Raw genomic sequence first — 17,744 nt, 5'->3', positions numbered from 1 at the left:
CTCATTGGTGCCACATGCATATGTGTAGAAATGTGGCTATATTTGTCAGATCCAGATTTTAAAAAAAAAGCCAGAGAGCGTATTTTAGATTGTCTCTTTATTTATGTATTTATGTTATAAATAACTGGCTTAAAGGGATAGTTCACCCAATAAAGAAAATGCTGTCATCATTTACGCACTCTCATACTGTTAGAAACCAGTATTGTTTTCTTTGTTCAGATGAACACAAAGTAAGATATTTTTTGGAATATCCGATCAGAGGCCCCATTGACTTCCATAGGAAAAAAGAATACTATGAATACTATGAAAGTCAATGGGGCCTCTGATTGGGTTGGTTACAAACATTTTTCAAAATGTCTTCCTTTGTGTTTATCAGGTCAAAGACATTTATAAAGGTTTGTAACAACATGAGAGTTAGTAAATTATGACCAAAAAAAAAATTATTTTGGGGGAGCTATCCCTTTAACAAAATGGTGCTTCATGGATCATTGCAACCTTTTTTGGTTTAGAAAGTTTCTGTGGATGTTAAATGTTTTATATGGAACCATAAAGCCAAACAAAAAATCTTATTTTCAAAAAGTGTGTTATATGTAGGAGTTTGAAATAAAATATCATTAGCTTAAAAAAAAAGATGTCTCCACATAACAGTAAAACAAACTTTGGGTGTACATATCAGGTGGGCTTGACTTGTGTTTATGCTCAATTCATCACCCATCCTCCAGTCACTGTGACAAAAGCAAAAGAAAATGTGATGGATTGCAAAAAAACTTTTCTGTCAAAGGGCTCAAAGGTCACTGAGGTCAGATACTTTATCTGCGAGACACGAAAGTGGACTTTATTTATGCATTTATCAGAACTATAATCAAAGATCTTTAAAATAAACACATAAGCACCTGTAAAAGCTTAACTCACAGACACAAAGCACATCAAACCGACACAAGCATGCAAACCAGGACATTTTGGCATGAAGATTTCTGGATAAATATGACGTGATTAAAACAACAGTTTGGACAAGATTTTTGTTTTGGAAAATCATTCGGCCCCGTGCCCTTGATTTCATCAGTGTCCAGTGAGTTTGCGTGTGGGTGAGAGAGAGAGAGAAAGAGATAGAGTGAGTTCTGGTTCTCATTGAAGTTGGCATTTCTCCATAGACAAAAAGATTTACAGGCCAAAAAAACAGATGGAAGAGCGCAGCACAGAGTAGGAGGAGAGAAAGAAAGAGACCGATCGGGTTCCTTAAGATGTTTTTCACAGTCCATGTGTAAGTTGAGGTGAGTTTGTGTGTGTGTGTGCATGTGTGTGTGTGTGCGTGCGTGCGTGCGTGCGTGTGTGTGTGTGCACGCTCATCCATGCTGTAAATGGATTGCTAATGAAGAACGTCTCAGGTGAAGCCCCAAAAAGGTAGGAGAGGAAATAAAGGAGTGAGAGCCAGGTAAAAGGAGAAGGTAAAAATAGATGGTGAAAAAATACAGACCTGAAGGAGGGGCAGAGATGGATGGGAGAAGGAAAGGTATGTGATAGAAGGAGGCATCGAGAAAAAAGATCATAGGAGAGGAGAAGCTCTGGTAAGAATTTCAGCACCAATTAAAGAAAATAGCAACGGAATGAAAGAAGGATTCAGTCGGTGTGCTACTCTTCTGTTAACATACAGTAACTCTATCTGTTATATACTGTAATGACTTCCTAGTGATACGACACACAGACAGACACACACATCTAATGAGCACTCGTGGGCTTTTACACAATACTGGATCTACTCTGAGTTGTTTGAAGAAGCGCAGAAGAGATCAGTTTGAAGAATCTGCTTTGATCAAGGTTTGTGCTTTGAGGACATTTATGATCTCTAAAACGTCGACTTTCAGATTGACATTGTTGTTTTCTCTACTATATAAATAATCTGTGTTTTTTATTAGCTCTGTGTTTTCTTGATAAAATGAAAGCAGTCGCTGGATGTTCTTTAGGAAGATTTTCTCAGAGTGAAATGATTCATTTTTAAACACACTCCTTATTTCCCTCACACCCTTTTTTTGAGGGTTTTCGTGAAAAAGTTATTTGGATTCTGGGTGGGGTTTTAATAAAGTCAGAGCTATGTTAAAAACACCTGTTGAACATGTTTCAGATCTGTGAACTCTTTTGCACGACATCGGCCACAGCAGCTATGCACCTGTTACCTCTTCTGCTCTTCTTGACTATGACCCTTCAGTTTGGTTTCATTATGGTGAGTACTGTATTGTTGCTATTGTGATAAATATTTTGGGGGTTTTTGCACATGTTGTATTATCAAATAGCCAGTGAAATTAAAGGTACAATTTGTAAGATATTTGCAGTGAAATATCCAAAAACCACTAGTCCGGTGTTATATATTTTGTCCAGCTGATTACTAACAATATCTATAATGTTTTCAACTACTTGTAATTATGAGAAAATTGCTGCTCTAAACAGTGACACGGGGCAGTGCAGTCACCTGTAAATGACGTTAATATCTACGTTACCCTTTGTTACCTCCTTTACTACGTAAAAACCACATGACAACAGTGTCGTGGACAAATGCGGAAGTAATAGTGTCTGTCGGGCCACTCGCTTTTTTTATGGTAAGTTTGTTCATCTGAACACTTAATCCTGTACTGTGTTAAAAAACCATCGTATTGGACTAATACTGTAACATCTATGACTAACAATTGCGTTTTGAACATTACATGAAACCTTACATAATGAAAAAAAAAAAACGATGTCATCAAACACAACATTTATAAAACTTGATTATTTACCTCATGTGTAACATGATTTCTCGTTCCCGTCTGATTGATGGGCATCAGCGTTTGAGTTAAAGACAACAAATCCCATCAGTCCACGCTGCTTCAGAGCGTCATTAATCTACGTCATTGTTATGGATTTGGTTTGGCGCCCTCTAGCGGCGCGGATTATACAAATTGCATCTTTAAAATCAGAGTTTTGTGGATTTAACTCCATGTGTATTCATTAGAATAAAGTGTGCGGCAAAACTTTATGCTACAATGAACCCCAAAGCATTGACTAAACTGAACACTTTTTAAGCAACTTTTTTAAACACCAGCTGTAACTGATTCCCCATACGGGAAAAAATATTTTTTGGAATATAATAAAAAAAAATCAAAATATGTACTGAAATATATTTTTAAACATGTTTACAAAAATGTATTTTTAACCAATATATTTTTGGCCAATTTTTCTTTATATGTTTTGAAATATATTTAAAAAATATATCTATTTTAAAGCATTTATATTCATTATATTGAAAGAAAAAAATGTGTATGTTACAAACCTGTAAACATATTTAACAGATTTAAAAAGGTTGAAATTAAATATATTTTCAACTTCAAAATATACACTTATATTTTTATATTTTATACATACTTATACATTTTATACGTATACTTTATGCATAATTTTTGTAAAATTAAAACTGTTTTTGTTGCCTTTGAAAAACATTTTGAAATATATGTTTATACTGTATATGAAGGTAAAACTAAATATATATTAAATTCAAAAATATATTTAATTAGGCTTTACTTTGTACCCAATGTATTTACCATATTTTTAAAACATATTATGATGGTGATATAACTAGTTTTCTTAGCAATAACAAATTTATCATAAAGAGTTTATGAGGGTAGTAAGGTGAATCAGAAAAAGTCTAGAAAGAAATTCTGAAAGTTTTCACACTTACTATGCTGTAAGTTAATCACTAACAGATTGCTTGAAAACAGTTACCACTCTCTCTCTCTCTCTCTCTCTCTCTCTCTCTCTCTCTCTCTCTCTCTCTCTCTCTCTCTCTCTCTCTCTCTCTCTCTCTCTCTCTCTCTCTCTCTCTCTCTCTCTCTCTCTCTCTCTCTCTCTCTCTCTCTCTCTCTCTGCAACACTTTAAGATCAACATTCAAGAAACATTAAAAAAAAATCAGTTTTGGCAAAAATATGTTTGTGTGTGTGTGTGTGTGTGTGTGTGTGTGTGTGTGTGTGTGTGTGTGTGTGTGTGTGTGTGTGTGTGTGTGTGTGTGTGTTATAGGGTGGAAGAGCTCAACGCAAACAGAGGCAGGCAGAAGAGAAGTTGAGGCCATACCTGGGCAGAGTGGATCCAGGTGAGCAGGCTTACTGAGATATTACTGACAACTAAATATGAACCAGTCTGTGCAAACCCAGCAATATTTTTAGATAAAATCATTCTGAACATTCTGTGAGAATATAACCTTGATATATATTTAGTGTTTAAATTATAAGACTTTAGTCTGGATTTCACAGACAGGATTACAAATAGTTTCTTATATAAGAGCAGCCAGTGACCCTTTGCTTTAAGACCAAATGGATTCACAAGCTGTAAACAGTTATCTGCTATAGCATCCCTTGCGGTATGAAATATTTCTAGCACATGTATTTCATATTTTTGAATCAAACTACAATTTATTACACATTGTCTTATGGAATGCTTAAATACATCTTAGAGAATTGTTTTTAAACACATTACAAATTTTAGAAATGTACTTCTTTAACATGTTACCAAGAACTATGTAGTGAATTGGAGTTACACTAAACAGTTTATCCACATTTCTGTGATCAGGATTTTTTGCTGTTTGCTGTTTTTATAATCATTTAGATTTGACTGGGTGGTTAATATCACATTTTTCTGTGGTGTGACAAACTGAGAACACATTTAATATCAGACTTTAAAGGTGCCAAAGAATGCATTGAAATAATATTTTCAATTGTTCTTTGATTTTACATAGAAGGTATGTAACTTTATTAAGTGCAAAAATGATCCACAAACGTTTTTACATGTCCAACAATTTGTCCTTTGAATGAAATTGTCTATTTTTGCCGTTTTGGAAGGGTCGTGAATAATAATGTTGAGCTGTGCTCTGATTGCTCTGCTCTGCGGCTCATGCCAGTAGCTCACATTAGTAAACAGACCGTGTATGTTTGAGCCTGTATCAGATGAAAGTACAGATTTTGAGGAACAACTAATTGTTTGGAGATTTATAATGGACATTTCTGAGTGATAAATTTGTGTTTTGTTCAGTAAAGACCTGCACAACGTAACTGTAACGTCAATAGTAGAACTTCAGCCTAAATGCTAGCATATAGTATTAACTAGCATGTGGTGCTAACTCAGCAGTCACAACTTTGTTTTTAGCATTTTAACAACTTTGTAATTACCTTAATGTATAATTTAATGTTGGAGGCATACATCTCAACTGTGTTATGTTGAGATTGACCTGTTTTCTACGAGCAGTGCTGTCTCTCTCCCTTACTGTTCACTTTCTCTTATCAGAATCACTGTGTCAGTTGTTAAAATGTCACAGTCCTATTGGTTCCTGGTGCCAGGTAGTGGAAGACAGAGGCATTCTTGTCCCAAAGTGTGTGTGTCCAAAGACTTGTCCTCGGTAAGCCTCACAATTTCCCAAATACAGCTAATTTCAAAGCCAAGTTGCTTACAGTGAAGCAGAGACATGAACGATGTAGTTTTTAGTGTTCAGAGTCACGATTAAGAACAGAATAATGATGTCATTTGCTCCTTGTGGCTTACAGACTCCTTGAAATCAAACCCATAACAACCTTATGGCCAGCAGTCAAGACGTTTAACCGCTGAAGTATTACCTCTGTCACAGAGTATAGTCTTTGATGCAGATAACAGCCCACAGGAAATAAAAAGATCTGTTAAACAGCAAAAATATTTGTTGAAAAAGATGCTGATGCAATGATTTTAGTTCTTATACATGTAAATATTACATCACATGAGGCTGGATTCACCTGATTAAAGGTTAGGAGAAATAATGCACAAAAAAATCAGAAATACTCTGAAATAATATAGTAGCAAAACTCTGCTACACTCTGTAAAGAAAATGCAGCATGCACAACTTGGTTTTGCAAGTCAATTCAACATACTACTTTAAGTAGTTTTGACTTGTGATTAGGGCTGTCAAAAGATTAATCGCGATTAATCGGATACAAAATAAAAGTTTGTTTTTGTATGATATATTTGTGTGTGGATTGTTTATAATTATTATGTATATATAAATACACACATACATGTAAACATTTAAGAATTTTTTTATTTATGTATATTTTTTAAGTTTTGACTTGTGATTAGGGCTGTCAAAATATTAATCGCAATTAATCGGATACAAAATAAAAGTTTGTGTTTGCATGATATATTTGTGTGTGGATTGTTTATAATTAATATGTATATATAAATACACAAATACATGTAAACATTTAAGAACATTTTTATTTATGTATATTTTTTTAAGTTTTGACCTGTGATTAGGGCTGTCAAAACATTAATTGCGATTAATCGGATATAAAATAAAAGTTTGTGTTTGCATGATATATTTGTGTGTGGATTGTTTATAATTAATATGTATATATAAATACACAAATACATGTAAACATTTAAGAACATTTTTATTTATGTATATTTTTTTAAGTTTTGACCTGTGATTAGGGCTGTCAAAACATTAATTGCGATTAATCGGATATAAAATAAAAGTTTGTGTTTGCATGATATATTTGTGTGTGGATTGTTTATAATTATTATGTATATATAAATACACAAATACATGTAAACATTTAAGAACATTTTTATTTATGTATATTTTTTTAAGTTTTGACCTGTGATTAGGGCTGTCAAAACATTAATTGCGATTAATCGGATATAAAATAAAAGTTTGTGTTTGCATGATATATTTGTGTGTGGATTGTTTATAATTATTATGTATATATAAATACACACATACATGTAAACATTTAAGAATTTTTTTATTTATGTATATTTTTTTAAGTTTTGACTTGTGATTAGGGCTGTCAAAATATTAATCGCAATTAATCGGATACAAAAAAAAAGTTTGTGTTTGCATGATATATTTGTGTGTGGATTGTTTATAATTATTATGTATATATAAATACACAAATACATGTAAACATTTAAGAAAATTTTTATTTATGTATATTTTTATATATAATATAAAATATATCAATGTATCAATATATTTGCACATATTGTGCAAAAAAATTTTTATTTTGTTTGCGATTAATCGCGAATAATCTTTTGGCAGCTCTACTTGTGATAAGTTGAAATGACCTATAAAAATAAGTTGAAACTGTTTAAGTTAATTTGTTACATTAAAGTTACATTAAGATATATCTTGATTTGACATCATTTTTTGCAATGGTCAGTCTATTTTTGCAAACATTTTTGGATTTGCAATCAATGTGTGAGTTGTTTTTTTATAGGCAGGGGGCACCAGTGTGCAGTGTTTTAGGCAAGATGTACAGCAATGAGTGTCTGCTTCACAAGGAGGCCTGTCGTAAAAAACGACGCATTGGCAAAGCACACACCGGAGCATGTCTGGGTAAAAAGCACACAAAATTGAACCATAATTATATGCATGATCACCTCTACAGACTCCTAAAAAAATCTAAATGTGCACACATGCATCCAGTTGTCTAAATCATTTCACTTATTTCAGTGAGTGCGTCACAGTGCACTGAGGATGAGATGGGGCAGTTCCCTTATCGTCTCCTCGACTGGTTCTTACTTCTCAGCAGAATGGGAGAGAGATACACACCGGCTGCTCCATCACAAAGCTGCCTGACACATACACAACGAACCCAGCTCGCACAGGTATCACATCAAGGGTTGGCAAGTTTAAGCACAAGAAGACAAAACAGGAAGATGAATGGCATATTTTTGTCTTGTTTTAGAAATGTTTAGAAAAGAGTTTCATCCAGATCTAGGCCTGTTTTGTCTCCTGAGGGACATTTAGGCAGAGAAACTGATACCTGTGCTTTATAATTCAAGGACCTAAAAGTAAACATTATTGATCATCTGTTGATTGATTTCCTTTAAGTTATTCAATGTGAACCACAAAAATGATCTTTACTCAAAGACCTTATAAGATCTTTTGCTCTCGCTTTCAGACGAGGTTTGATCTGCTGGATCGTAACAGGGATGGCAAGTTAAGCAGGAGAGATCTGAGGAAGCTTCATTACAAGCGGATGCCACTGGAGCACTGCGCACACCGATTCTTTCAGTAAAAACACGCACATATTGTATAAAGTCAATGACACACACCGAATCATCTTACTTTATGATGTTTTCTCCTGTTTGACCTTCTTTGTATTTGCATAATATTACAGCGACTCCCCCAGCATCATTTTGATTATAGTACACATGCCTGCTGGATGTCATCCAACCATATCTCTTTATCCTGTTATCTTGTTCATCCTCTCAATCTGTCTCTCTCTCATTCAGAGCTGTGAATGCTTATTGCCTTCGTACTGTTTTAATGTGAGTGGTGTCCTCTACGGATGATAGCTGAAGAGAGAGATGTGAGAGAGAGAGAGAGAGAGAGAGAGAGAGAGAGAGAGAGAGTCCACTTGTAGATTTTAACAAGACAATGTATGTGTGCACAGGTCATGTGACAAAAACAAGAATAAGAAGGTGACCCTGACAGAATGGACTTCATGTCTGGTTAACCGGTCGGAGCGCTGGTTTCAGGATTTCATGTGTAAGTAGGCTATATATACACATTAAATATTGATATAAATTGATTTTGTTAAAATAAAACACAAGTTGTGTTAAAAGTAACATAAAATGGGTTGTTCCAATAATAACACAGAGATTAATTTTGTCCCTAAAAAAATCCATAAATAACCTTTTTCTTAATTTTTTATATGAATGTGTGTGCGATTAATCTTTTTAATCTTTTAGACAACCCTAATATATACTATTTTGCAAGAATTTTCTTTTGCTTGTATTGTGTTGTAATAGTAATTCATATTAAAGGGGACATTTCACAAGACTTATCAAATAAATATTTGGTGTCTATAGAGTACGTATGTAAAGTTTTAGCTCAAAATATTATATAGATAATTTATTATAAGATGTTAAAATTGCCACTTTATAGGTGTGAGCAAAAATGTGCCGTTTTTGGGTGTGTTCTTTAAAATGCAAATGAGCTGATCTATGCACTAAATGGCAGTGCCGTGGTTGGATAGTGCAGATATCTAAGGGGCGGTATTATCCCCTTCTGACATCACAGGGGGAGCCGAATTTCAATTAACTACTTTTTCACATCCTTGCAGAGAATGGTTTACGAAAACAAAGTTACAAAGTGTTTCACATTTTCTAAGTTGATAGAAGCACTGGGGACACAATTATAGCACTAAAACATTGAAAAAGTCAGATTTTTATGATATGTCCCCTTTGATATTAATATTTTGTTCAGTGTTAAAAAACGGAATATTTATATAAATAATACTGATAAAAATGTATAGCTTGTAATGATGCACTGTAAGTCGCTTTGGATAAAAGCCTCTGCCAAATGCATAAATGTTAATGTGATATACACTTTTAAAACGAATGTGTTAAAACAACACAATCAGTGTTAGTTTAGGGACTACACACTAAATGCGTTGTCTCAGAATCCACACATCTCTTTGTTATTATTGAAAAAACACATTTTGTGTTACTTTTAACACAACTTATCTTTTATACAAAATCTACACAAAATGTGTTAAAATTACCCATTATGTGTTAAAAGCGTATAAAATGTGTAAAAAATTTACTCATCCTTTGTTAGAGTATAAATTATATCAAAATCTAAATATGTATATATATATATATATATATATATATATATATATATATATATATATATATATATATATATATATATATATATATATATATATATATATATGTGTGTGTGTGTGTGTGTGTGTGTGTGTGTGTGTGTGTGTTTCTTAAATATATAAATGCATTTGTGTGTATTTATATATACAAATTACTTACACACAGTGCACACACATATGTTATTCAAAAACAAACATTTATTTTGTATGCGATTAATCGTCATCGTTTTATTAGGTTTGTGCCACAAATGCTCCAGCTCTCTGTGGGGCAGTGCCCTTAAAAAAGGTTCTAATATGTACAATTAGGTATTTTATATGTATTTTCACATATTTATTGCGTTTATATACATGTTATTTTTAGTTATTTTACAAAGATTAACTGTATTTTAAAAGAATATTACTTTATTAATACAGAGCAACTAAATAAAGTAACTATTAAAAGCCATACAGAGATTAACCTGAAAGGTAGTTGTTTTTCATGTATTTTCATATAATCTGTTTTTCTACAGTTTAATAACAATTATTAACAGTAATATACTGTAATTTAATTAATTATCTCTGTATTTTTACGTTTTTTGCATTTAATTTTGAAAAACAGTTTTTTACTGTAATTTGACAGAATCCGTCTGGCAACTTTGCTGCCACACTGTAAAAAAACTTTGCTGCCTTAACATTTTTTGTTGAATCAACTCAGATTTACAAGTCATGTCAACAGAAATTAGTTGTCACAACTTATAAAATATAGTTGAGAAATATAGTTTTATCAACTTAAATTTATAAGTTATAACAACTCACCTGTAGTTATAACAACTCATCTCTAGTCAAGATAAATAATAGTAAGTTGAAATGACTTGTAAATCCGAGTTGATTCAACAAAAAATTTTAAGGCAGCAAAGTATTTTTTACAGTGCAGAGATTTACAGTTTTTTTACTCTTTTTTTTTTACAGTGTACAGATATGTATACATTTGGTACAAATATGTACCTCTGAGGTACTAATATGAACTCATGCACATCCCTACGTCTGCCAAATGCATAAATGTAAATGTAATATACACTCTTAAAATGAATGTGTTAAAACAACACAATCAGTGTTAGTTTAGGGACAACACACTAAATGCGTTGTCTCAGAATCCACACATCTCTGTGTTATTATTGAAACAACACATTTTGTGTTACTTTTAAACCAACTTGTGTTTTATTTTAACACAAAATCTACACAAAATAACAAAAAATGTGTTAAAATTACACATTATGTGTTAAAAGCGTAACACAAAAAATATCTGAGGTACTAATATGAACTCACGCACATCCCTACTGAAAAATCCAGCATAAGCTGGTAGCTGGTTTTAGTTGGTTTAAGGTGGCAGTAGCTGGTTTAAGTTGGTCTTCCCAGCCTGGCAAAGCTGGTCAAGATGGTGGGTCAGCTGCCTGACCAACTAAGTCCAGCTTAAAAAGTGACCAAAACACAGTTTGCTACACCAACAAAACCAAGCTGGGACACGAGCTAAACCCAGCTCATCAGTTTATACTGGATATAATTAAAATTTTTCCTTTCTTTTTCTCTCTGTCTTAGCTATGAAGATGGGCTCACCAAAGCTGTGTCCTGTCCAAGACAATAACCTTTGATTTCAGATGTTTTTGGGTGACTTCATGTATTTCTGATCCGGACCACTGCTGAATCTTTCGTCCAAATAAACGATTCTTGTAAAGCTTCATTTATTATTCATATAGTTAATTTTTCAAATCTATATGCAACTGAAACATTAACATTATGTCTAAACGTCCTTTCTGCATGTTTTTTGCCTTTTAGTCAACAAAAACTGCTTTTTGAGGGACAGCGGTCATGTATCATGGATCACACAAGCAATTACTGCAGAGAGGGACAGTGAGAGAGAGCGATTGGGCTATAACCTTAAACAGAGGAATGGAGAGCAGATTAATTGAAGGGTGGTGTTTAATAGGAGAGAGATGGAGAGAGACGGACGACCCATGAGAGAGATAAAAGACTACGTGAGGAGGGATGAGAGGAATAGATAATATGGCAGCGAGGGAGAAGGACACGGAAAAAGAGCGAGAGAATATCGTAATGCACTCAGAGAACGGGTGGGGACGGGCGAGTTACAGTAAACCATCGCAAATGGAGGAGAGAAAATAGATTGAAGCATGAAAATGGATGAGAAAAAGAGAGGGAGAGAAGAAGACAGGGGGAGGGGTGTGAGACAGAAAGAAAGAGTTGAAGAAGGGTGTTAGATAGACCGAGATTGTTGGTGGAGAGTTTAACTAAAAGGTATCTTATCGCAAAGTACAGTAACTTTCATCATTGATGGGTCTCACGCTTTCTGCCAAAACTGATTCTCAACATCTGAAAACAAGTAGATTGAGTTTGATTCGTATATATGACCCCAGGAAATGATGTCTAGTAATCAGATCCCACTACATTTGTAGCTTTTAAAGCAGGATCGGCTTTTACTGCAGACAGAATCAGATCTCAACCGGATGTCTTTGTAGACATTGTTTTGCTTTGTAGTCGTGATGATGTGACATTTTGGGGTTACGTGTTGCACGAAAAAATACAAATAAAGTATACTTAAATGTACTAAAGATATACTTCAATACCAGCATTTACATTTGTGGTAAAGTACATTGTTATTTTGTGCTAAATAAAAGTGTGAACATAATACCCTACTAATATACTAATTAAAAGTATAGTACAATAAGTAAGTATAATATTCAAATACATTTTTAGTATATTGAAATAAATTGTGTCTCAGAATTGCACCATTGAGTTTACATAGATGTTCCCAAAGGGACAGTTCACCCAAAAATAAAAATTATGTTATTATTTATTCACCCACATGTTGTTCCTATTCATTTCTTTGTTCTGCTGAACACAAAGAAAGATATTTTGAGCAATGTTTGTAACCAATGTTTTTGAGCACCATTGACTTCCATAGTAATATTTTTCCTACTATGAAAGTCATTGGTGCTTCTGTTTCTTGCTTCATTACAAATACTGTCACAAAAAAGAAATGTATAAAGGTTTGTAATAACATGAGGGTGATTAATAATGAAAGAATTTTCATTTTTGAGTCCCTTTAAGTCAGTGTTTCTCAAACTTTTTCAGCCCAAGGACCACTTTATCTTCCAATTTTTTTCTGAGGACCACCTAACACAATCCCACTCTAACACTCCCCCAAAAAACATCAACATAGGAAGGATAAGCTAAGTTTAAGTTTAATATGCAACTGTTTCAAGTCAAAAACTAATTTTTTAAAAACAAATGCAATGCTATCTTCAGAAAAAATATTATATGAATGTTATTTCATTTGAAAAAGTAAATGTGAAATAAGTTGCAGCTTAATATGAACAACAAACTGCACATGTGAAAAAAAATGCAATTAAACATACTATAACAGCCTAGGTCCCACTTAATGTCATTCCAAAGAGCCATTAGTTTAAGACTGAGGTGATGGGTATATGAAGTCTATGGTTGTAACTATGGTAACAATAAAATACTGAAAAAAAAATGTTCCCCTTAATGTCCAAAATCACTGAAATTACAGGGATTTTACACATGAAACAAAAACTAGTACATAACAAAACTAATAGATCTGTGAATTTTAGCTGCTTTCAGTTGACGCTTGATCTTTTATTTTGACTCCTCTTTGGTTTAGCCAACTGATCCATTTTTACGTTATTAAAACAGAAAGGCAAGAACTGATATCACAGTTTCGCAAGTGCATTAAAAATCTACTTAAATAAGTGACGATTGTATAAACACTTGCCTAGGTCATCTTTTGGCGGACCACTGGGGGGGGTTTGGCGGACCACTAGTGGTCCGAGGACCACACTTTGAGAATTACTGCTTTAAGTTTATCTTAAAGGTATTGCGGAGGATTTTCTTTTTCCGGGTGGATCATCAAGGCTATTACTCTAGATACAAAGCGGAGATCCTTCCTAAAAATTAAATGAAATGAGGTCCAGTGGGGAGACACAACCTCTAAGGTCAAATCAGAGCCCCTAAAGGGAACCTCCCCCCAAATCAGCTATAACTGTTTCAGAGACACACACACACACATCTCAATACCAGACCCATTGTCATTACTCTGCCCCTAACAACGGCCCACACACACAAGTGTACACATTTTAACTTTACAACCTCTTTTGTGGTCACATCTAGTGTCTCTCCGAGGCCACACACAGACAGATATCCTGTTTTAGTAATGGACAGATGCAGATATAACAGGTCCATATGGAAGGGCTGTATGGATGAGATCATCCACATGTGTCATTCACTGAACTCCCCCTGGATGAGAGATCACTCCGTGACCTGCTGCGTCCATGACATCACACATCGGGAGGTCAAACTGAACTCAGAAAAGTGATGTAACGTGTGTTGAATATGACAGCACGTCAAATAATTGAAGAGTTATTGCAATGCTTTGTCACTTTTCGTCTCATCTTGTCTGTTTTCTTCCTCGTCTTTTGCTCTTTCTTTCTCTTTTTCTGTCTCTGGAGGGGGGATTTCAGTATTGCATGGGCAGATGGACGACTGTTTGTCATCGGCTGTTAAAATTCAGATCACTTTCAGCACAATTCTATATGTCCTCTCTATTTCAACTTGATCAGTGTTGGATGGGTTGTGCAGAGCTCCAGAGATCTCCACACTGTAAAAAGTTCTTGTTGCATTTAAGTTTTTAAGTTTAATCAACTTGGATTTACAATTAATTTCCATTTTTTGACTAGCGAGAAGTTGCTATAAATTTTAAAAAATAAAGTGGAATTAGCTTAAGTTATTATAACTTTATTTTTATAATTTATAGCAACCCCTCACTAGTCAAAAATGGTTACATTTATTGTAAATTGTAAATCCAAGTTGATTAAACTTAAAAATTGCAGCAAAAAAATATTTACAGTGCAGAAAAATGTTTTTAATTACTCAAATTAGTCTCAGATGTTTAACCTAAAATTGCTAGGAGAAATCAAAATGAAACTCTACAATTAGATTTAATTTAAAATGTATTCAACTTTTCACTTTTTACTAGTGTAATTGAGACATTTGTAAGATTTTTTTTTTTTTTTTTTGCAGAAGAAAAACACTGGAGAATTCAACTTTTAACCCATAAAAAAAATTCAACTTAAAGTGCACCTATTTCATTGCTAAAAAACAATGTTATTTTGTGTATTTGGTATAATACAGAGCAACTGCCCCTGAAAATTCCTGTGCACGTCCCTGCTTTTTACGTGCTGTATCGAAGAGGAAACATCCGGCAAATATGGTGAATGAATTATTAAAAAAAACACAACAGAAAAACTGCATGATCAAAAAAGTAACCAGAGGGAAAGAGAGAGACAAATTAAATGAGAGAGAAGAGAGTCACAGAAGATGAATAAGCCATATGCATATATACAGTTTCAGTATTGCAGGCAATATCTAAAAGGTTAATCAGTTATAACTAAAAACTTCAAAACCACAGCAGTATGAGAGAGAGCCAGACTTCAGGCAGTTCAAAGGGATTTTGAAGTGGGCCACAGCACTTATCCTGCTCTCCAATGGGGACCGAAGAGAGAAGCTCACCTTAAAACACCCAAAAATTTAGCATAGGTTCTCCTATGGCATTCCTGCAAATAACTCTTTAAGAATCGTAACTTTTAAGAATGTAGGTGTGCTCCTGGTGTGTTTAAGTGTGCTGAATCCCTCAGCATTAAACTACCAAACCGGTAAAATGTTTCAGTACCTTTGGTTGATACGATGACATATCGCAGAATTCTTACTAAAATCTTTAAAGTGCCCATCTTATGACTGCTTTTCCACAAGTTAAAGCAACACCAAAGAGTTTTTTTTTACCTTAAAATAACATTTCCAAAAAAGTTTCATTGGTTCATCCACTCAAAACAGGGTGAATGGCACTTTCACATTAGCTTTGCAGCCCTCTATCGGCCAAAACCGCACTAAAGACGTTTCCAACCGTCGGGTAGTGGTCCTGTAGTCCGAGTGAAAACTACAAAAACTTGCTTTACGGCAGACCTACAATCCAATCAGAGCCAGCTATGCTGCAGTATTTACGACAGTGGTAATGAACAATTATGCTTCTAACCTGTAGGGGGAGCAAAGAGCAAAAACTCTTTAGTGTTGCTTTAAATAGGTGTATGAGTTCCATAAAACATGTTTCAAAAGTTGTTTGCTCGAATAGCTTGTAGGAAAAGATTGTTACCCTTCTCTAGTAGCCTCTAGTTCAGTGCATTTCAGATTGTGCCGTTTTGAGGTGGTCATTACATATTTATGAGCTGCTGCTCCTTTGGCCACGCCCCACTACTAACGTCATGTGCGCATGCGCAATGTTATCGCGAGCAGTGCAGACTGTATTATTATTTTATAAATTATTATTAACGGTTTATGTATTGCCAACAGACAAATCAAGCAAAAAAGTATCACTAATAAGTTCTCCAGGAGAAGAAACTCATGACACATAATGATTCCAGAGTAAATTGTGATGTAGCAGTCTCAACAATACACTTGTTTTCCCTGGACAATGCTGACATATTCCCGTTATAAAACATTTTCAAATGCATTATTTTCACAAATTACAGAAATTAAGACCCAGCGGGGATGTATACTGCTCGTGGATAGTATGCCAATCGCTAGAAGCTAGCAGGAGGTCTGCCGTATCTTGGGAAAGTGACTTGGGGGTACGTTAGCCTCGTCGGAAAAGCCGGGTCGGTAAGGCCTGGTCTTGGTTAGTTTGGCAAAACACTATTACTTAGTAAGTTCATGTAGAATTGTAAAACAAAGCAGTTAAATATATCTTTTAACTTTCGAAAAGTACGGTAGCTGGTCACTGGCTTTGCAGGAGAATCCACGCTGCAAACTAACTAGCATAGCGGTAAGCCACCTCGTCGTTCTCAATGGCAAATGACTGCTTAAACACACACACACACACACACACACACACACAAGTTCACCCACTCGACATGCACCAATTCGTGGGCAGTTTTTTTCTGCTAACAATATCTATATAGCCAACTGTCTACAAACATGAATAATATTAACATTACTATACATCGTTTAGAAGGTATAACTTACTAGTTTAGCATCAGTGTATGTTCTCTGTTTTGAGATACAGATGCTCTAGCATCATAAATGTTGTACTTTGTGACAAGTCCAGATGACAACATGCAAATATAAACGTAACTTCTTACCTTTATGTTGATATAACGATCGCGAATCGAATCCAGTCTGTTTCAGATGTGTGAATAATCCATGAAAGTCCAATAAAATACATCCAATGACCATTTTTGTCCACAAATGCGTATAATCCGTGAAATATAGATGCAAAGTCTGTTGTTTACATCAGATTTCGCATGAACGTCTTGTAATAGTATAATATCGCCTACAATCTGAGGACTATTTGCGTCGTAACATACTGTATATGAGATTACACTTTAGGTTCCTGTAAACACATAAACACACTTTGTTTTTAAAAGTAGGCAGGAGTATAATCCATAATATCCAAATAGGGCTGCTATTTCCGTGAGCCATGATAGCAGTATAGAGGATATCAGCAAAGTGACTGCTTTCTAGCTACCTGGTGGGTGGAGACCTGCGAGTGGGGTGGTGGGCGGGAAAATTCAAACGGAATGTGACGACAAGGCTAGTTACGTCACAACAGAGCTGATTTTGAAACCATGCAATCTGAGACTGAAGGCAGAGGACATTCAGAAACCTGTATCTCACTCAAAACAGCATGGATGTATTTTTTTTTTCAAGTTTGTATGTGTGCGGAAGCACCAGAGACACAAAATAAAACCCCAAAACCCAGAAAAAGTGAGTTTTTCATAATATGGGCACTTAAAAAAAATCAGAAAATGCAATTCAACATGCTTAGATTTGGAAAGATGCTAGATACAGTACAGTAAATGTTTAACAGTTCCCAGCAAGCAATAGCTATCATTCACCATCTTTAAGTTAACTATCAACCAAATATAATCCGGCTATTACAAACTAGATTTTGGGTTGATGTCTTTTTTCATGCACAGTGAGAAAGAGTCATTTCTCCCAATAATGGTTAGAAAGAA

General features: G+C 34.5%; 1 protein-coding gene across 1 annotated transcript; it reads left to right on the top strand.

The window, feature by feature from the left end:
* The first annotated feature begins 1,300 nt into the window (after window positions 1-1,300).
* On the top strand, window positions 1,301-11,383 carry sparcl2 (SPARC-like 2). Its single transcript, XM_065267393.2, has 10 exons — window positions 1,301-1,565; window positions 1,688-1,815; window positions 2,120-2,218; window positions 4,043-4,115; window positions 5,303-5,414; window positions 7,264-7,382; window positions 7,500-7,654; window positions 7,951-8,063; window positions 8,446-8,540; window positions 11,242-11,383. Exons 2-10 carry the CDS (start codon window positions 1,720-1,722, stop codon window positions 11,292-11,294), a joined length of 915 nt encoding a protein of 304 aa, XP_065123465.1. The 5' UTR covers window positions 1,301-1,565; window positions 1,688-1,719; the 3' UTR covers window positions 11,295-11,383.
* Window positions 11,384-17,744: the final 6,361 nt, after the last annotated feature.

Source organism: Paramisgurnus dabryanus, chromosome 17 (genome assembly GCF_030506205.2).
Source record: "Paramisgurnus dabryanus chromosome 17, PD_genome_1.1, whole genome shotgun sequence".
Classification (NCBI taxonomy): Eukaryota; Metazoa; Chordata; class Actinopteri; order Cypriniformes; family Cobitidae; genus Paramisgurnus; species Paramisgurnus dabryanus.
This window is presented reverse-complemented; position numbering and strand designations above follow the sequence as displayed.